At 31.7% G+C, this 23,123-nt stretch overlaps 1 protein-coding gene across 1 annotated transcript; it reads left to right on the top strand.

Moving 5' to 3' along the window:
- Positions 1-904: 904 nt before the first annotated feature.
- Positions 905-15,790, top strand: LOC144849664 (GPI ethanolamine phosphate transferase 1-like). The gene is made up of 18 exons (XM_078706653.1): positions 905-1,137; positions 1,864-1,985; positions 2,436-2,534; positions 2,785-2,891; positions 3,203-3,458; positions 4,218-4,334; positions 4,896-5,086; positions 6,183-6,317; positions 6,455-6,534; positions 6,978-7,226; positions 7,547-7,742; positions 8,196-8,284; positions 8,743-9,057; positions 9,775-9,862; positions 10,209-10,357; positions 12,584-12,659; positions 14,048-14,217; positions 14,786-15,790. Exons 1-18 carry the CDS (start codon positions 914-916, stop codon positions 14,910-14,912), a joined length of 2,790 nt encoding a protein of 929 aa, XP_078562779.1. The 5' UTR covers positions 905-913; the 3' UTR covers positions 14,913-15,790.
- The last annotated feature ends 7,333 nt before the right edge of the window (positions 15,791-23,123 follow it).

Here is a 23,123-nt window from a genome sequence, read left to right as displayed (position 1 = left end):
TCCGGAATTCAAAAGATCACACAATGGCGAGTCGCTCGTTGAATCAATTTCCACAACGTTTGAACTAAAGACAACTGAAAAAATTCTTTCTACTATAGTTTATCTTTTTACTATATCACTAAAAACTACAACAAAAACAATAATCACTTTATAATTCTTACGTAAGTTTAACTTCTTAATGGGTTTCACTTGATGAAGTTAAGTTACAAAAGCAGGAACGCAGTGCTAGTAGCGCCTACAGAGTCGAACAAAAAATCCATGCACTTTATTAAATTCACTAATCGCGGTGAGTCTACACCGTGCGGAATTGTGAAAATGCAGCGGGAAATTTGAACCGTTGTCGCCCCACAGGTGTGGGAACGAACTCTATGCCAAAACTAATTAACTTGGCGTTAATCGCTTACGTTTTTTGCTCGCAGCGCCAATGTTGTAAATAATATAATCAAACTAGCAGAAAGTAGTGTGGCTTACCTGTCGTTGTGGGCTGGTCTCTTGGGAGTTCATTGCCCAACCTTTGCCAACAGTAAATACTACAGTATGCTATGTATGTCTTGATATCGAACACGGTAAAACACTCAGTATACTTCCGATGTGCGGTGTCTATATTCCGTGTGTATCCTATATCGTCCAAATCTCAAGAGAGCGCTGGTCTCCTCAGGACGACACACATGACCTCGGGTCACTCGGTGGACTGGACCATTTTACGGAGGGGTATTTCACTACACCTCCATTGTTTTGTGGGGATTCGCTAAGGAAAAACCAGCTAGTGCATGAAGTAGTGGCTAATATCACTTCTTCTAGAGAGTTTGTTTTATTCTTAATACTGGGCTGGATAACTTTACATATTACATTAAATAAACTACAGTGTATTTTTTTCAGTTGTTAACAGATCTCTTCTATATAAAAACACAACATGGACTTGTGGTTAGTAATAGTTGGCTTCCTTGTTCATCTTGTTTTCTTCATGTCTATCTTTGACATATACTTCACCTCACCATTGGTGCATGGTATGACACCAATGGCTACCAACATACCACCCCCAGCTGACCGATTGGTATTGATTGTTGCCGATGGACTGAGGGCTGATAAACTATTTAAACGGGAGAGTGATAAGCAAGTAACGGCCCCGTTCTTAAGGTATGTCGAGTCGACTTTTCATTTTTTCTATATAGGTCCATGGTTACTACAGCATAGTAAAAACCTACTTCCATTTTTACATCTGTGTTTTTCTTTGCTTTCTGTAAAAATGCGATTTCTATCTTTTTTTAGCCCCAGTAGCTATTGCTATTCCACCAGTAGCTGTTGCTATTCCAGCATGAAACAGCATAGTTTAAATAAGATTTTACTTTTTAAGAGACTTAATTAATAACATTGTGGTTGGCTCTATATAACAGACTAATAATAATATATATAAACATATGCTCCATAACTCCAAAATGTATTGTAGATGGAGAAGCATTCTATATACTTAAGTTTAGATTTTTCTTTTTCTGTTTATAAGTTTATTAATATGGATGATATTTCCGAAATAAAAAGAAATTGAATTGATTAAATAGGTTTTTACAGTGCATTTTTATTTTGTGCTCTATATTTTTATGTTTCTCTCTATGCTTTCATAAATTCTCCAGATATTTCATTTTTCCAAGTTGGGACCTTTGATACAAATTTATTGATTATTTATTACATAAAGGTGGCCTATCCAGTCGCAGTGAAGGAATTGATCAATGAAGGCCGTCGAATAAGCATACAAATAAAAACATATAAAATATGAAATATTCAAAACAAGTTGTTCTAATCCTAAGGATTTACATCTGTGTTTAATTTTACATTTTATTAAATTTGGAAAATAATCATTATCAACAGAAAGAAAATTGAAGTAGAAGGAAGTTGGGGTGTGTCTCACACTAGAGTTCCCACCGAATCTCGACCAGGACATGTAGCTCTCATTGCTGGGTTTTATGAAGATGTTAGTGCCATTGCAAAAGGTAAAATTATTTCTATTTCATAGTCTTTGCATAAAACAAATCATCTTTTAACTTTGTTCTTTAAAGAAATCATTTCTGAGATTGACGACAATTGTTGTTGGAAGGTGAAGCGTTTATTTTTTTGGGTGTAATATGGTAACATAATCAAATAACCCCTAGATATGAAAAAATACAACACAATTAATATCTAGAAGTGATAAGATACAGTTAATAATAATTATATCAAAATGCTTGATAAATTGTAGATCAATGAATTCTACTAAAAATGATAGTGTGTACTGTATATTATGTTCTATGTGGTGCGTTTATTCAAGGGGGGCGTTTATTCAAAGCGTTTATTTGAATAAATACTGTATATTTTTAAAAACTTGCCATAATATTAATGTAAAAAGTAAAGGTCGGGTTTTTGCTTTGTTAACTATATAAGACATACAATAACATATTCTGTAGGCTGGAAAGAGAACCCTGTTGATTTTGATTCAGTCTTTAACCAGAGCTCTTACACCTGGTCATGGGGTAGTCCAGACATCCTGCCAATGTTTGCAAAAGGTGAGTTTTTAAATTATGCAAATCAGAGTTTAAACAACTCAAACAGTAGGTAATCAAATGTTTCCAAATTTTATAAAATACTGAGGAATTCCTCCTTTGGGACTCCCTAAGCTACTAACACATATTCTGTTGACAGAACAAAATATGGCGCCGTTTAATTGGTGTTATTTTTCATTATTTAACCACATGCAGTGTATACAAACATTTTTATTATATACACTGTACTGTACCAACTGATCTGTATTTTTAGGAGCAACCGGGGATCATGTTTTTACCAATATGTACCCTGCTGAAAGTGAGGATTTTGCAGGATCAGATGCCTCTAAGCTTGACACTTGGGTATTCGATGAAGTCCAGGTACTGACAAATATGTTGGCTGTTTTGCTTTTTTAGAAAAATTTACATAATGCCCATTTAAAATTTGTCTTTATGTGGTTGTACTTTCATGATTTGCGATTTTTGTTTGTTTTTGTTAAATTATGTTTCTGGTAGGGTAATGCTGGTAAATTTTTTTTTTTTACATTTAAAATTGAGATAAGACAAGTGATGTAACCTGTACATTTCTGGTAACAAGCTGAATTTTTCAGGATTACTCTAGGAATACTGTACATGTCTAGATTGTATTTTACAGTACCTCCTTCATATAAAATGTGTCTCTCTTTTAACAGAAGTTTTTAAACGAATCCAAAAACGACGAGAACATGCACAAGAAGTTGACCTCGACAAAAGTAGTTTTGTTTCTGCATCTTCTTGGTATTGATACAAATGGGCATGGCAACAAGCCATACTCTAAGGAGTACCTGGAGAATATCCAGGTGGTTGATACAGGTGTCAAACATCTGGAACAGCAGGTTGAGGAATACTTTGACAATGATGGCAAGACAGCATATGTGCTTACAGCTGATCATGGAATGACTGATTGGGGTAAACCTTGATTTATTTAACATATTTTTACCTAAATATGGTAGTGATATGCCCAAATATGGTAGTGAATATGACATTATCATGTTAATATTTTTGCACATCACATTGTTTTTGTCACATAAAGTTTGATAGTGTAGACAGAGCTTTAGATTCAAAACAGCTTAGAGAACAACTACAAAATATATTGACATGCAGTAAGCATTGGCTAACAGTGAATATCTTTGTACCTAATACATTAAAATTGTATTTTGTTGTACATTCCCTCTCAGATTTAGTATTAGGGAGCTTGCGATTTGCGACTACGAACCTAGGTCAATCGTTGTGTCGTCGGTCGTCGTCTAGACCTTGAAACTTGTTTCAAGGTCAAGAGTGAAGAAATACGTCCCAATATGCCCGCATGCGCTTAATGAACTAACTGACATAGTTTGATCGTCAATTATCAGTCGTCACAAAGGGACATCTCCCTGGTACTTGGTATATACAGTACAGTAAAAATTCAATTCATGCACCCTCTACAGTTTTAAGGATGTGTTACATGCTTATACAGTCAACTATCCCAATACCATACACCAAATATGTCTGGTACAAGTATTTAGAATGTGTTTGTAATGGTAAAAATGAATTTGAGACTGTTTTGAAGAAGAAAAGAAAAGTCTGGTATTTGAAGAGTTTCCGATTTTCAGAGAGAGAGAGTTGACTAGTGTACCATAGAACAATGAAATGATTAATTTGACTAAATTTTAATGTTGCATTCTTTAGGGTCACATGGTGCAGGTCATCCAGATGAGACATTGACCCCACTTGTTGCCTGGGGTGCTGGTATCAACAAAGCTAGACCAGGCAATAAAAAGGACTTCCAGGACAATTTTATTGAAGGTAATCTTTCCGTGTTTCAACATTTATTATTTTATAATTTCATTTTTATTTTAGTTACATTTTAGTTTTCTAAAAAACTAATATTGATATTTTTATCTTTTGGATTTGAAAATAAATTAAGTGAGAATGTTAAAATGGAAGATTTCCTTATGTAAACAAACAGGAATCCCTTGTCAAGTCCAAATGTTCTATGGCTTTATTATACTTTATAGATGTCATTATAACACATTTCTGACATTTGATTGGATGATTGTGAGTCACATGGAATTGAATAGACTGTATGCTATTAAACTGTGATGTCAGTGTATATTCTTGTTGTGTAAACACAGTGAAAAAAACCCTGTAGTGTCTGTAATTGTTTGCCTCATTGAACTCATAAACATTTATTATTTGTATTCTGGAAAGCACCTACATTGACTCATAATAACAATAATTAATCTTATCATCAATTATGCTTTTTTATCCATACCAAATAAATGGATATTTGTTTGTATTTCTTTGTAAAAAGTGGGAAATTTTATGCGAATATCTTATAAAGAGAAATTAATTTATAATCAACAGAATGGAAGATTGAGAACCGACGCTGTGATGTTAACCAAGCCGATATAGCAACTCTTATGGCATCCCTGATTGGTATAGCTTATCCTATGAACTCAGTCGGTGTCCTACCCATTGGGTACCTTAACATCAGTGAAGAATATAAAGCAAAAAGCTTATTGACAAATGCTAAGCAAATCTTAGCTCAATATCAGGTAAAGCATTCATTTTTGATGATGATTAAGTTTGGTAATGGCCTTCTACTTTCAAAACTGTTTCGTGGTATGCTTCCTATCTCAACCACATTCGTAATTTGAGAAATAAGAATTTGTTGGTAAAACTAATCGGTGGGAAACACTCCACTATGCATACCATTATTGACAGAATTAATAATTGTCTAAAGGTCTGTCTACACTATCAAACTAGTTTGACAAAAAAAAGTGTGGTGTGGTAAATATGGTAGTACTGTAATATTCCCAAATATGATAGTGATATGACATGATCATCACATTTTGTTGTCACATAAAATTTGATAATGTAGACAGAGCTTTAAACGTTTTAGTCCATTTTTCTTGATAGTTTGATGCTTTGGTCTTTTTAAACTTGATTTTTTTAATACATTTTAAGCTTTTTACACTTACATATTTTTATAACTTGTCTTACTGTGTGCTATCCTCTTTGTATTGCTTTTTATTGTACATTGTTTGCAGAATTTTACAGCCTTTGTATAGATTTATTTGAATGAATAAATATACCTGAATATATTTTTCAACAGACAGTAGATTTAAATATTATCATCCGTTACGCTATTCGTCTTGGGTAGACATTGCATACGCTAATCGTTTCCATGACTCTCTTTCGGTGGTCTGATGGTCTGTCATTAACTTTGCGATCGATGTATTTGCTTTTTTGAGTTCTTTGTTTATGTTTCCTATCCAGGTAGGTTTTGGTCTGCCAACTGGTCTTTTAACTTTTCTAATGGATTCTGTCAACGCTAATTTGGCTGGAGTGTCCATCGGAAGTCTTAGCATATGTCCGGTCTATTTGTATTTTCTTTTCATTATTATGTTTGACCATTTAGTTCTTTCATTCTGCTGTATAGTTCTATATTTCTGATTATGTACGGCCACTTAATTTTTATAATTTTTCTTAATAATTTTCTATGGAAACAGTCAATTTCGTCCTCTTGTTTTTTGGTTATTGTCCATAATTCTGAGTTGTACATGAATGAAATATTATGTAAATGAAGCTAAAAAATTTGTTTGCACACTTTGAGAATTCTCATATTTCAGTTTTTGATTTTATCTGTAGGTTAAAGAAAACCATATGCGTGACACAACCCTGACTGTGTTCTTTAAACCATTCCCTTTTCTTACTGACAAACATCAGAAGTCAAAGGTTGAAGAAATTGAGAGGTACATCTTGCAAAAGCAATACGATCTTTCAGTAAGTATAAATGGCAAAAATTATAGATTATAAATCGTAATAAAATAGATGTATAAACGGGGGCGTGTGCGCAGTGTGTTGCACGCTGGATTACTGATCATGAGATTGTGGTTCTATTATTTGGATTAATTTTTCAGATGAAAGCCTCAATGGAATTGATTAAAGAATGTCTTGCTGGGCTGAATTACTACCAGACTTATAACAGATTCTTTCTAGGGTATGTTAAAGTATTGTCATAATCATAGAGATACTATAACGGCTAGAGAGTGAACTAAGTGAGATTGAAGTGAAGACTGCTGTATCTGTTCAAATATTTAGCACCTAAAAATGACCTAAAATATTACATTTATTTATTTATTTTTGTATTTTATTTGCTGTCACACATGTGGTCAATAATAAATTAATCACTGTCCTGTCAGATAGGTGGTAATCACAGGGGTTGTTTTTTAAACCAGTTCACCGGTTCAAAGTGCCCACTGTCAAACTGTGTACACGGGACCTACGTTTTATAGTGTATTGGTGTATCTAATTAGTTGATTTAAGTAAGCCATATTTCATGGTCCCTCTTCACGTTGATGACATAATCTATTTGAGCCTAGTGTTGAATTGATCGAGATACAATTAATATGCTTGAAATCTGTTGTTTTTATTATATTTTAGGGCTAGCATAGCTTGTGGATACATTGGCTGGATGCTTTACATCTTTCAACATCTTCTACATAACCATACCAGCATCACTGTGAGTAGGCCTTCCAGCCCTACACGAGTGCTGTCGCAACAAGCTCTAGATCTGTTCTTCGCAGGCCTAGGTATTACCATAGCCATTCTGCTCTACTGTCAACATTCTCCTATTGTTTACTATGTGTATGTCTGTCTTCCACTACCTTTATGGTATCAAGTTCTTAAAAGGTAGGAATACTGTATCTCGATTTGACAGATGTGTATAAAATGTGATGACTGTATACCTGTCATTTGATGATGTGATGCATTGAACATAATTGTAAAAGTAATTCCAGCAGTAGTAGTCTTCTCCGTAAAAAAACAAAAACTAAATCAATCTTGTATAAAACGACAAAATAAAAGGCTAAATTTGACAGCCAATGCAGCCAATTTGATTCTTAAATTGCTTTAAATTACAGTTTTTTTAGGTAAATACATTTTTTTCAGATGTAACAAATTATTTTTTCAGGGTGAAAACAATACATCTTAAAATATAATTTTTTTTTTAGAGTTGACATATTTAAACAGATGTTTCAGTACATTAAATCCAATAATATGCAATTACAAATTATATGTTATATTGTAATTGCAATTGGGGCTTTGGAAGTGTTGGTGTTGAGTCTGTTTTATCGTGAAGTCATCTCATTAGGCTTAGTAAGCCTAGCCGTTTGGTCGCTATTGTCTTCGGATGTTCTACAAAAGAAAGTAAGTATGATATAGGAAACTGGTTAAGATGCTAGAGCTACACTATCAAACTTTATGTGACAAAAAAATGTGTGCCCAAATATGATAGTGATATGCTTAAATATGGTAGTGATATGACATCATCATGTTCATATATGGGCACATCACATTTTTTATCACACAAAGTTTGATAGTGTAGACAGAGCTTTAGGTAAAATTTTGATCTTGATAAAAAACAATTCCATTCTAAAAGACTATAAAAATTATTAATATTATGAATTTGTTTATAGAATCTTGTATGTATGTTTGTCGTATGTTTGTCTTGTGAATGGTTTTTTCACCTGTAAATTAGGATATACAGGTGTCAGCTATTGTCTCTATTGACGGTCCATGGCAATCAAACTTGATTATGTTCAAATATGATATATACTTAATGTTTGTTTTTGACACATTATATTATGTACTTTTTAACAGGTATTGTTAGGATGGATTATGTCGTGTCTAATTTTAGCAATATTTCCCATGATGCCTGTTGTTGGCAGGGAGCCAAATCTTCAACTTGTGTAAGTTGTCTTGGTTTTTTTTTTATAAATGATTTAAAATGATAATATTACAATAGAATAATAATGATGAAAATCATACATTGTATAAAGTACAAACAAGTTTCAAACCATACAATGTAATGATTTCAGATCCATTCAGAAATTTAATTTTTCTTGCTTGTAGATTCTAGCGATATTCAATGTATGATTCTTGATATGCACTTTAATTACTGATTAATTAATACTGGTTAATTAATTTTAAAAATATGGCTGCATGTCAGTGTCTATTGTATTTGTAACATGTGTTTAAATTGCATTTAAAATTATCATTTTAAAAACTATCAATTTATAAGCATATGTTAATTTATGTTTTTTCAGGTCCTTAGCCAGTTTTCTATGCATAATTGTATTCATTAAAACAGAAAAACTATCCACAATAAAAAGATGTGTAAGCATATGTTAATTGATGTATCTTTCAGGTCTTTGGCCAGTTTTCTATGCATAAGTGTATTCATCATCGCTAGTATACTTAAATCCAGGTATTTGTTCATCTCGGACATTTCAACTATCAAAATAGTGCAATTTGTTATACTCTGCCTGGCAATATTCATCGTCCATTCAACAAGTAGAAATATACAAGCGAAGGAAGGCCTTCCCATCATTAATCAAGTCCTCAGTTGGATGATTTTATTGTTGTCTTTTGTGCTGCCGCTTTTGACCTCTGACCTCATAGTTGAAAGGTTATTCAGCATAGCATCTGCATTTGTTTCTGTTTATTTACTGATGACTACAGCGTATCCTTTTAATATATTTTACTAGAAAAGATATTTGCATTTTCAAATGTAGTTTAAAACCTTCCCAAGACCTTTGCGGTCATTTTGATGCCCCATGTAGATCGGATGTGTGCAATTACAAATATGTATATAATAACGTAAACACTCTAGTAGAAATCCTGTTTTGGGACACCCCTATTCAAGAATACACCTCTATTCATGGGGACACTTCAAGGGGACACCCCTATTCAGGGGACACCCCTATTCAGGGGACACCCCTATTCAGAGGGACACCCCTATTCAGGGGACACCCCTATTCAAGGGGACACCCCTATTCAGGGGGACACCCCTATTAAGAGGACAAGTTTCCTGACAAACAAGCAAGGAGCAACATATTACAATTATTTCACTTTCTTGTATATAATGTTCTATTTAAACTGTTTCTATTGTATGGAGTGAGTGCAGAATCTGTTTGGGCGTTAGCCTATTCTCACTCCTGGTTATTTTTCATTGGTGACCAAATAAATATTATTATTATTATTTATTATAACAATACTCCTTTTTGGGTTCTCAATGTGTTCCTTTAATAGGGTTCTACTGTATTTAAAATGTATTTTACCCACAAAGTTAAGGTTGATTTTTATGTAATGAAAGTTTTTAATTTACTATATATTTTGAAATTAATATGTACAATAAGAATAGTACTGTATATTGATTATCCTTTACAAATATCTACAGACATGAGGGTTTATTTTGCCTTGCACTGTGCTTCAGTCTTTTTTCATGGCTTCTTGTGGAACTGGAGCTATGTAGGTCATCCAGCAAGGTTTTTATTATTTTAATTTTGTTAACGATGTAAATGACAAACAGGGGCACTTATATTTATAGATAATAAGTATTAAACATGATAAAATGAGTGGAGAGAGGATTCATGTTGATGCCTCGGTCAAGTCAAACAAATACTGCGTAGTTTTGAGCTGTTGCTGCCTGCTGATGATACTATATTTTATAGTATTGTTTTTCATCTCTCTTTAGAATCATTATAAAGTCTCTCCTTTAGTTGATTCCCATAGGTTTAAAATAGCCTCCTTTCTAGCCTACCAATCTTTTTAGAACATTTTTAGAAAATCATATTTATGTTTTATAATTCCATTATTTTGTTTTCATCTTAGCTGTGTCATCTTCAGTTTGAAAGACGAAAGCTTCTTGACGATGGTCCGTCTCGGCATTTATCGCTCAGTGATATACGTGTTGGTTACTTCTTCATCTTTTTTCTGCTTACTGCTTATTTTGGAACTGGAAATATAGCAAGCATCAACAGGTAACACATAAACAGTATACATATAGTGTATTTCACATTCTATATATGATTTATTTCAATACCACATTAAAAAAATTACCCAATTTTCAGTGCTGTTATGCATAATGCATACGACACTATTTGTCCCATATCATAGGAATGATCAGCATCAGAGTTTTATCAGCGTTAACGACACACAGGTATAAGAGAGTTAACCAATCAAACAAGAACTTATCTGTTTTGTTAGCTGTCCTCGCGATTGAGAGCATCAAGCCATCATTGACTGTTTCCATTTGCGTCGGAGAAACCAACAATTTATGTGCTTCATATATTTTATTATTTCATTTTACTTAAATTTAAATAATAGAAAAACCATCGACTGTGTCTCTAATGATTTGGAGTCTATTCTATGCATGATTAACTCTAATGTGTGTGTGAACACAGTTGAGGATTGCTCTATAAATCCCCAGAGGTGCATTCACACCTGAGTGTCCCTAATATCCTGAATGTCTCCATCTCGTGGTTTTATTTATGATTCACATCACATTCATATTGAACTGTGTTTTGACCACATCAAACAGTATAGTGTCTTTGATGACGTCAACAAATTAGGCTACCATTAAGTACTGCAATTCAAGAACCACTCAGGTAGGATGTGGCCAAACAGGTTATTGCTGTCTAGGTATTTAACTTTACACAAGGGAGGATGTGATTGTTTTTTATGTCTAGGCAAACAATTTTTTTATAGATATTCTTAACATATCCATATTTTTCATACCATTTGACTATGCCATCATTTCTTCTGCACTTCCTCAAAATGATGTAATTGAAATACATCGATAATATAGTAATGTAATATAGTAATCTTACAAAAGTTTTCTTTTACTTACTTACTTTCAAGTAAGTATACATAATTTAGAATTTTCAAAAAAAAAAGAAGAATCAAGTAAGAAAAAAAACGGAAGACAGAAAATGTCATAATACCCAAAATACCTTTTTTACGTCTAGATCGACCAATTAGTAGAATGATAATATCATTTAAACGTTTTTACTCCTTACAATAAAAACATGGTGTAATTTTAGGTTCATCTACCAAAACTTGGTTCCCACTAGGTCGCAGCGCAAACAAGTTGAATGATAAGCGACAGTTCCAATTAATTTTTAAAAAGTCGACATAATGTTCTTTAATCCCTTATTATTATCAACAGCCTAGACATTTTACAAGATTTAGACTAAAAAGAAAAAGAAATATGATATATTTTCAGGGTTGAAAAAACAGTATATGTACTAGAAAGGCCTAATATACCATCTATTGTAAATAGTCTACAGTATATTGTAAATAATCCATCCTTTCTCGTCCTTATTTTTACTTTTTCTTATACAGTATGTGCCATTTCAATTGAACTATGTGGTTTATACTAAACACACAGAATTTCAGATAAGAGATTAAATAAATACATTTTTTCGTTCACACACAAAAGTCCATTATCATGAACAAATATTTGAACTGCTTTTAACATTAACAAACATAAACTTTATCATGCAGATTTCCTTTTCAGTATTACCATAAACTACATATTAATATTTAGCCTTTTCTGAGAAGTAGTAAGGGTATCATTCACAGTTCCTGCAATACATACCATGTCTTACTGTTCTGTTGCTAAGCAGGTAGCAAAGATGTAGCCGACTGTATTTATTGTTTAAAGTCAGCACTTCTAATTCTAAGAGTTAGACTTTATATTGGCTTTACTCTAAAGCTCTGTCTACACTATCAAACTAGTTCAACTAGTTCTACTAATGCAATATGAAAGAATGAAGTTGCAGTCATGAAATAATGTTGTAGTTATGTTTATGATAATTATGTAATAATGCCGCAGTAAACCTAATTCAATAATATTGGAGTAATGCAATATTTCTTCAGCAATTCAATAATTGTGATGTATATAATATAATGTAGTATTAATTTGCAATTAATGCTTTAATGTAATAATATTGCGATAAAATGATATTTTTAATTATTTTGCAGTAATGTAAAATTGCATTAATGTTAACTATGGCATAATGCATTAAATTAAATTGTATAATAGTTTGTCCATCCTGTAATTGGCAAGTTGCTCACTGTTGAATGCGTATAAAATAACAAATTGAAAAAAAATAATTATAGAGTAATTGAATGGTGTAGTAATGGAGTAATATTGTGGTTAAATACTGTTGCACTAGTGTAATATAATCTTTTTTCCTTTACAGTTTTGATCCAACGTCTGTATACTGTTTTCTCACCGTCTTCAATCCGTTTGTTATGGGGATGCTGTTGCTATGGAAGGTATGTTGTAATTTCTTGCATCAATTCATATGTTTGGTTCCCACTACAACGCAACTCAATGATATAAGGCACAACGTAAGTGAATTGACCAATCAAATTCAACAGTTCGGATGATCCATCACATTGTGATTGGTTAAATCGCTTGCGTTGTGATAACCTCCTTGCGTTGCATCCTAGTGGGAACCAAGCTTTAATAATATGTACGTCAAAGTGGTTGTCTACAGGTAATGTCGTCCATACAATCCATAGTTCAACAAATGACGAAATTGCTTGCATTGCGATTACGTCCTTGCGTTGCATCTTAGTGAGAACCAAGCTTTAATAATATCTATGTGTGATACGTACCTGTTTGTCAATACAATCAAGTTCAACAAATGACCTACTTTTCGATAAAAAAAAAATTTAATTCAACCATCAAAAGATTTAATTTTTCTAGAATTGGACAATTACTGTACAACCTGTCCTTCAGTATCAGACCATGTCCCATGCGAACCCTGAATTTCTATCGCATACGCTTTATGTCACGATTGAGTAAAGATAAGCGTGGTAAAATTGCCTTATCATGGTCGGTGCGATGTTGTCAACACCATTTCCAAGATGATTCATGTCCATGCAGTTAGTTTTCAGTCCTTACGGAAAGATTCTTTAAGATGTGTGGTGACACGATCGCAGGTGACACTGAATTTTCAGGCAAATCAAAATTGAAATACTTTGTTTTGGACGGTTGTACTTTATTAGCAATACATACTGTTACAACAAAGCCCAATTGATAATTCGTCTGCTTACTTTCCAGTAATAGAAACAAAATATATACTGACATACTGTATATTCAATTTGATAAAATGTCAAGCTGATTTTAGTGGTCATTTCTACCCCAGGTGTAACCTTTCACAGTAAATTTACATTTATATAACACAGCATATTACTTCACAGTGAGCCAAGTTCTTTCATCACTTTCTCGGAAATAATTGATGAGTTGTAGTTAATATTTAACCACAGTTTGTCATCTTTCATTAATTGATAATAGAGACAGCGTTTATATTCGTTGTTAAATTATAAGATTTGCTTTTTTGCAAGTCATTCTAATGAGGTCATTGATGTGTGTAAATATTAAGTGCACCTTTGAGTTTGAGAAAAATGTCTTTTAGTTGGGTATAAGCTGAGGACCTTTGTGTTTTGAGATGAATGGATGTTGATAAGAAACCCTTCCCTACCTTGTCAGCATAAACTACAGTAAACTCATAATTTCTATACTTGGTGACCTCTTCTTTATAGTACAGAATGCAAAACAATTTTAAAAACTGCTACATAAAACCCACAACACCTATCTATATATTGCCAGCATTCCAATCCCGCAGATTAAAAAAAATAATCATTCATTATTACAGATTGCTCTGTTATTTGTGCTAGTAACTTGTACATTTCAAGCTATCCATCTGGTGCGGTCAGTTCCAATGTCCAGTCTGTTCCTGCTGGTTCTACTCATGTCAGATGCAATGGCGTTACACTTCTTCTTTCTTGTTAGAGATACGGGTAGCTGGCTTGAGATTGGCACTAGGTAAGTTCACACTTTGGTATTGATTAAAGCAGTCACATGCAGAATATATGATTTAGTTTTAGACTCTACACTCATTTATACCCATGTACATACAGTTCTCACTCATTCATTTGTGTACTCATTGATGCACTCATTCATATACTCATTTTTCATTTATGTACTCATTCATATATTCATTCATTCATTTATGCATTCATTTATTTATTTATGCACTCATTATATACTCATTCATTCATTCATTCATTTATTCATTCATGCACTCATTCATGTACTCATTTATTCATTAATGCACTCATTCATATACTAATTTATTCACTCATTCATATACTTATTTACTCATTCACTAGTTCATTTATGCACTCTTACTCATTTAATTTGTGCACTCACTCATTTTATCATTAATTTTTCATTTATTTACAGAATATTGTAGTTATTACATCTGTAATAAAGCAATATGTATTTTATAACCAAAATAATAATATCAAACTAATAATGCTAAATCAAGTTGTAACAATTCTAATAACTAGTTCTTTTTTTTTGTAATCACTAAACTCTCTTTTTTTTACAGCATCAGCCACTACGTCATCGTAATGACTATGATTCTATTTGTCCTACTGCTTATGATAGTATCTCAAATATTCATAGCGCCACCTATCACTCTGGTTCGATCGATAAGAAAGTTTCATAGGCAGTAATGAGGTATCAAAGATGTGCTATTTCAACAGTGTATTTATTATATGTGTTTTCACCTTTGTATCGTTTTCATACTAACAGCTAATACTATTTAAAGATGTATTGTCCAACAAAATTTAAATCAAATATTTCGAAAAAAAAGTGGGTTCATTTTGAAGTATCTCAATAGTTATTAACTTTCACCAAAAATTAGTCGAAAAAAAAAAAATTTAACTGAAATACAGACGTTTTTTTGTTCTAAAAAATAACTTTGACTTCCAGTAAAAGTTTTCGAGCAAAATAACATATCTCATAATGCAACGCGCTTGTTTGGCTACTCTGTATGCATAATCATAAAACTTCTCAACCGTGACGAGTTGTAAACAATCCTAATTAGCATCATGCATAATGCATACTCGTGGTTTGAAATCTTTGTTTACTTTCATTGCAACGATTTTACCAGACCAATGTAATCAAATAATTTACGTAAACTTGTTGTTTTTGGCTCGAATTTTCGACTTAAAGTGAATAACTTTAATATTACTTTAATATGGCCAATTTAAATTTAGAATATTTTTACCTTCATTTTTTGTGTTTCAAGGAACAATACATCTTTAATTAGAAATCATATCAAAATTATTCTACTGCAGTTACTGCATAACTACACTTTTTACTGCAATATTGTATTGTTTCAATGTAGATGTTTGGAGTAGTCACTACAACATGGTGCTAGATAATTGTATATAGGAAAGGTTAGAGTAGTAGTAACTGCAGTAGGCCTGCAGTATAGTAATGTTGACATGGTCTCTTACAATTCTAACATTTTTTGTATAGTTACGAGTAAAACTTTTCTGCAAACTTCAGGCATGAAAATAAATGTTGCTTGTTCTCATCTAGTAACCAAGAAACGAGTCACTTGTTTGCTTATCTTTTGAAATGACTTTCTTAAAATGTTTTACACTAATGCTAAATGTTCCTTAACACAACTGTTATTCAAAACGTTGAGTACTATTGAAAAATTATGCCAAAGAGTTTTTGTCAAATAATGAAAAATGAATTGACATTGAGAAAACATTTGAAAGCACTGATAACACAATATGACACACCATTAAAGCTCTGTTCTAAAAGTCACAAATAACTTTTAATTGGATTTTGTTACTAAACTATTTAATACCTTATTTAAAGGTATGGATAATATGGAGGCTTGAGTATTTTCAAAAGATTGGTTCTATAATAATTATTGTTATTAATATTTTGTTCAACTTCCAAATCTCATAATGGATTTTAAATTTGAGTCAGCAAATTATGCCAAACTATTCTATGATGTTTTGATTGTTCGTACATTGTAAAACTAGTTTGACAAAAAAATTGATGCGCACAAATAAAGTAGTTATATGACGTTATCGTGTCCATATATGGGCACAACACATTTGCCATAACAGTTTGTTCATAAAAGACAGAGCGTTAATATATGGGATTTATTCTGCATGTACAGTATGGCTGAAACACCACCTCGTAATCATCGGACACGATAGAAAGCACAAGAAGAAGCGACAGTGGTGTTAACATATTGCTAAGTGTGCTGTGAGACAGCAGGCCAAAACCAAGAAATATTCATGACAAGTACAAGTATGATATATATTAAAACCAACATAAAAACATTCAAATGCAACTTTACGTAGATTTTTTTTATAGTTTTATACAATAGAAAACTACTACAGTAAGTGTTAACCATTTAAGTTTTTATTTATTCCATACGGTAATTTTCAAGAGCCTATTTTTCTTTTGTATTTGATAGTTTATTATTTTTGATATATAATACATAAATTTGTTTATTTTAGAAATAAATCTTTTATATCGCTTTCTAGTATTTAAAAAAATACATATGTTTTTTTTCATTTTGAATATTACATTTATCTTATTAATGCAATAAGGTACAAAATGTTATAAGAACAATAAATACCGTCTTCACTGCTTTCTTCTACATAATATGATCAATGCATTACCTTACTGTATTTAAATTATATACGTTCTTATTTGTATATAAATGAAATGAAACAAAATTTATAAATTATAAATATATATACTTAATATAAACAAATCAGGCAAAGAAGAGTAATTCTAAACCACCCGGTAATATACTGAAATTTAATTAATAAATTTAAAAGATTTCCTCATCTTTATCGTTTAAAAATATATACTTAATATTAAATTTATATTTTGAAAATACCTAATCTTCATTTTTAGTACCGTACAGTATGTAATTAAATACGAACATTTTAAGTATATTTAGATATTGATTGATCACTTTTTTTTCGGAATAACAAAATTCAATATGAATACAAAGAAAACGAAAAATCACACTAACATAAAGATATTTGAAACCTGAAGAGTGCGTAGTGCACCCAACATAATCATTTTCACTATTCAAAACTCTTACCGAATTCTAAAACCAATAGACGCACCTGCGGACATAGTCGTAACAAGAGGGTATTTCTCCTCGCGGCAAACATGTTACTTAGCACTACATGCTAGAAGAAATTTCAGGTGATACTGTATAGGCCTACTGAATATTATTAATTTTTAAACTATGAAAATATCCGTCGAGGCTTATTTAATGTTGAAAAGTGTCGAAAATGACACTAGATCGAACGAAATATTTAAACGCAAAAAAAAGTAGACATGTTAACTTTTATTACCCAAACCAGCAAGTGTATTGAATAGTGAAAAGCAGTGGAAATATATTATATTTATTTTTGTATTCTAAATAATTTATTCAAACGTTTTTAAATAATGACAATTTCACAGTTTACGAATTACTGTTCAGTAAATTCTTCAAAATTGTTTGGTTACAATTTTCACAAAAAGGAAAGAAATTAGGCAAATTGTTATTTTGTAAGATTTACATTAACGTATATTATTATAGTTTATATCACTGGGAATATAAGCAGTATAGTTCTATGTGAAAAGCGTCTACAAAAGTTAAATTATATATTCTAATTTTATAAAAATGCTAATCTTGTAATAAAAAAATTACAGTTCAAAGTTAATTCGTTTAATTATAACGAATTCCTTGAAAATGTTTCTCGTTTTATCGTTAAAGTTTAACTCAGCAACAGATAGGCCTATTTTATTTTCGATGTGTAACAGCAGAATTTATTTCAATACGGTCAAGATACAAATAATAGGCCTAATGATACAAATAATAATGGAAGAAGCCTAGGCCTATAACTTCTGCGAAGTGTTGTCTAAAGGCGTTTTAGACTATATTCAACACGTTCTGAAGAATAACCACCACCGCAAAATAAGCCTAACCTGAGTAGATATTTGACAAAGTAATTAAACCTCTTAAAAAAATTTGTTCGATACATTTATATAAAAAAAATTGGGTTTAAGCAATGGCATTCACCCTTCCCTTTCACAAATTCCGATTGGCTAAAATACAAATAAAATAATTTCCCACATGGCGCGTCAACGGTGTATTGACAGACAACTAGCAAAAACAATCGAGTGAAAGTGATTGGCGGAGAAAATAACAAGTTCGGAAACTATAGAACTTTGTTATTTGAACTCTGGGAATATTCTTTTAAAGAAGATAACGAAAAAACAAGGACAAGTGATGATATGACCGCCGGTGACCTTGTTAAAATGTATAATACAATAACCACAAAAATTAAAAAATCAAAATGTGCAACAACAAAAAACAATTCGTTATTGAACCTTTGTACTGCTTAATGAGTGGCATGCTACCTTAAGTTCAATACTACTTAACCAGGGTGTGTTTTTAACGATTATAACACTAATGTTAACTTATCCTTAAACTTAAATTTAAGTTCAATCTGATGTAAAGTTAAGTTCAATTATAATGTACTTTTAAACAATGCGCCAAAGCTTGAAATTCCTTCATGGCCAGGAGAATGTAGTCGAGCATCTTAATTTTTTTTCGTTTTTTTTATCTTTAAAAGATTGAGTGCTGTATATTGTTGACTACAACTTCATCGTATTAATATGTGCACTTTTTTAAATAATTGAAATGATTATAAAAAATCTTAAAACTCAATCTTACCAAACGAAGTTATTTTTTCAATATTACAGTATTCTTTCTTTTTTTTGAAAAAAAAAATGTGTACATGACAGTTATCACGACGTAGAGGTGTATTTTCCAAAATAATAAACACTAAAGAAATCAAATATAATAATAAATTATTATGTGACATTAAAAAATATTAAATATTAATAATAACAAATTCAGTGGGACAATAGCCTATAGTATAATAATTAGGTACAAGCATTGATACTTGTTTTTAAATGTGGTACGATTACATTACTTTTCACTATAAAAATAATATATTGTACACTTTTTATATTGTTGGTATCTTAAATATTTATATACCGTTTATTATTTTAAAATATCAACCTTTTTAAAATAAAATTTGTCACAGAAAAAGTACTCTTTAATTACACTTTTGTCTTTAGTGTCTAAATTGAAGTTATCTTTATTTTTACTTTCCCAGTTTCGTTCTGTGTTGTATTTGTAAATTTTATATTACTTATTTTGTTACACATTTCACTAGAAAATAAAAAGAAATACATTGTATTTACACATTTCTACTCACTAAATTAATACAATAATATTACTAACAAATTAATTAATTAAAGATGTCATATTAAACGAATATTTGTTGTTATAGTTTGTTCAAATTGTATAGTTAAAGTCTCTGATCTAAACTATAATAAATTGTTTTTATTGTAGTGCTATAAAAAGTGCTTCACAGCCGTATAGTGCGCTACAGTACAAACTGATCTACACTAGGTTCTATAAAGCGATTTGATGATTTTGTATTTAACGAATAAACTGTTTTCTCTCTTGTTTTAGGCTATAGTTTTTAAGCCAAGAAAATATAAACTAACGCAATAAAGAAATAGGCGGTTTAGTATTTACAAGTAAGTACAATAATGTGTTATACAATAAAACTAGGATTATGTGAAAAGAGCACATTTATAGTAGATAGTAGAGTTTTTATAATGACGTTTTTGCTTTATTTAAAAACTCAACATTACGCGGTGTTGCTATTTCAAAGTATACGAATAGAACGATTAAGCGAACGATTTACCAATAGTTTCTAATCGTTTACCAATATTTCATAGCGGCATGGATTATGAATATGTATTTCTGATATTTGCAATTATATTCCAATCAAGTCGAACGGTAATTAGTGAAATCGTTTCTAGTTTTACCCAAACCCTATTATACATAATATTGTATTTACAACACTGTCTTTTACAATTGCGTAGTGAAAAATATCTTTGACATAATATAATGTTAAAATTAAAGTGGTTATGATGATAGCAAATCAAAACAAGAAAGTATTTAGTGATTCAAAATGTAAGAATTGCCGGGTAAACATTGATAAAACAAGTAAAACACAAGCTTAAAAAATAAGGCACATTTTTTGGGGGGAAAAAGTAGCGCAATTTTGAAATACTTGTCGTAATTACCTTTTCACTTGAAAAAAATTTGTTTTAATAATAGTTAATACATGAATAAACTTTGGTCTCTAAACCAGATTATAAGCCTAACATTCAAATTCACTACTTACAAATACCAGTTTTGGAAATGCTTATTGTTGGTCGGCACTACTCGGAAACATATTCCTTTCAATCACAGGGGTATAGGAATAGGCCTAGATTCATTTACCTCCATGTTCCAAAAACTAGTTTATTTTATTTACCAGATTCTTCAAATACCTGTTGCTTCGTCGTTAACTATTTTTAACAGGTTTCTGATCTCCGTGAAGTCAAGAATCTTGAGAATGTCTTATGTGGTTTCATCTTAAATCGAGCTTGTATTTAAATAGATATTAAGATGTAATAATGGGCTGTAGTCGTTAATGAGTAATTCGGTTTCTTTCCTGTTTTCTATGAGGTCATTGTATCATTTTGTTTTTAAATGAACCTGGAACAGTGTATCGATCCCTTGTGTGCCGGGTCCCGTAGCGATTGGGTCATTTGGTGGTTAGGATAACAAGAAGGGCGTGGAAGCGGGGCTTAGGATCTCATTTTATGGTATTAGGTTTAAACAAGATGGAACCGCCTTGACTCATGTGTAGGGAACCAACATGGCAGAATCGGCTTTCTGGCCTAAGGGGAAAACATCACACTCTGATTAAAATCGCTTTTGATTAAATATGCCTGAAGAAGATTTGATTAAATCTTAACCTTAATCTTTATTTATCAAAAGCAAGTAAAAACATTGAATATACAGTAGAACCCTATTAGGGGGACACCTTCTGAACCCAACAAGAGAGTGGAGTTGTGGCTTGGTGGTTATGATGCTTGGCTACCACTGGGTTCAAGTCCCGTCACATGTCAGGATTTTTTCTAAGAACAAAATTACAACTCCACTCCCAAAGAATTATATTAAGACTTTGTTTATGTAGAGCATCTTGTGTATGTTTGTCTTGTGAACCTCTGAGGGTCCCTAATTATCAGCAATTGCTAGATGGATCACCCTCATTAAATATGGTTAAAAAAACCAAAAAACATAAGTGTAAATCATTGCCTCTCGATATTTCATGGGAAAGTGTTCCCTTAATGGGAGTGGCCCCTGAATAGGGGCTTCATCAGGGATTACTTTTGCTGTAGGCCCAGTTATTTTTTATAAATACAATTACATCACACCGCCCTCTTTAAAGAATGTGTTTGTTCCGTGAACTAAACAAATAGATTTAGTGCCGATATCAAGTTTCAGGGTGTGTTGTGTTATTGTATTATTTTTCAAACCTAGCCATAACAATCAGTTGTATGCGAACAATTAATGAGACAGCATAGGATTTTGCCTAGACGCACACATTATAATTAAGCTTCCAGAATTCCGAGAAATTCGGTCAAACTGTTTCAACGCTTCATTTTCTGACTGATTTATCGGGGTCACAAGAGTGCCTTTCTCTCTTTATTATTTTTTTTTATTGTTAACAAAGAGTATTATTTCTCATCGGTCATTGAACTTACCCACTTGCAAAACAAATCTATTTATCGGTACAGTATTTGTCTTTTTAAAGATAAGTAGGATGCGGATCTTTTGATGAAACTTCTCGGTTTGCAAATATTATTGATATTAATACAATAATATTTTGGTGGTTGTCAAATCAGGTGAACATCTACTTTGCCGCTGTCTTGAAAATATAGATAAACAGTACCGTAAACATGTTATGAAATGATGTTAAGATCCGATTTTGGTTAATTGTCTACCCATTGCCTGTCGCCTAACCATTTATGTGATAATCGTGGCCATTTTGTCTTCTTTATATACACTGTATTTAATATAAATTACAACCAATGCGTTCCGAAGAAACAAAATTAAATTGGAAACTCCACATTTTCAGGTGTTTGACTGAACAACAAAGCGCACAAATCCAATCCAATTGGTTTTTATAAGTACGACCTTATACAGATGTTTGTTTTCTCATCTTATTGTTTTATTTCGTCCTTAATTACCATTCAGTCGTGCGACCTGTTTATTTCCGTTGTAGGCCTAGCCTATATGATCTTAGATTTGAATTCGTTAGTTGTAGGCCTATTATAGATTCAATGTGCATGCTTCTTTCATGAAGTTGTTGATCGTTTCAGTAAAATATTGATACTGCATAGACCACAATTCTAATTTCATTATATACTTTTATATATTAATTATATACACTATATACGTTTTTCAGATAACATTGTTTTCTTCAATCACGGAATAAAAACAAATTGTTTTATTCTTCTGCAGAAATTATTATTAGGCCTATCGTTAGTCACTTCTTCAAAAATTATATTTGTCTTTATAGTTTTTTTTGTACATTGTTGGATTGAACCGAGTCAATAATTGTCTCAGATATTAGTAAATTATTCTTTAAAAAATTGTTATTACTGTTCACATTTAAGAAGAACTATTTGTCGATCATCTATTATTCTAATTTTAAGTAATGTAATAATTTCTCCCATAGGACGGAACAATTATTTCCGCTGTAACCCAAAAAATCTCCGGGCATATATTCATTTCCTAAATTTTGTCACGAAGAACTGACAAACTATTAGAATGTTTTAATAGTATGATTATTATCCACTAATTGTTTTAAATAATGAATGCATACAATAGAAGATGACTAACATGTTCCGTTATATCACCGCTTATAACTTCCCCGGCTTAAAATTGCGGCGGCAAGGAGCTAAATATGGCGTTATATACCCGT

The sequence above is a fragment of the Antedon bifida genome, chromosome 8 (assembly GCF_963402885.1).
Source record: "Antedon bifida chromosome 8, ecAntBifi1.1, whole genome shotgun sequence".
Lineage (NCBI taxonomy): Eukaryota > Metazoa > Echinodermata > Crinoidea > Comatulida > Antedonidae > Antedon > Antedon bifida.
Note: the sequence above shows the minus strand (reverse complement) of the source record. Positions and strands in the feature narration are given on the sequence as shown.

What these genes read in the sequence shown, in the direction of transcription:
- LOC144849664 (XM_078706653.1), top strand. Translation starts at nt 914, where the DNA reads ATGGACTTGTGGTTAGTAATAGTTGGCTTCCTTGTTCATCTTGTTTTC. An exon ending in TGTTAGTGCCATTGCAAAAG is followed by an intron (nt 1,986 to 2,435) that starts GTAAAATTATTT and finishes CATATTCTGTAG; the next exon opens with GCTGGAAAGAGAACCCTGTT. An exon ending in CCAGGACAATTTTATTGAAG is followed by an intron (nt 4,335 to 4,895) that starts GTAATCTTTCCG and finishes TATAATCAACAG; the next exon opens with AATGGAAGATTGAGAACCGA.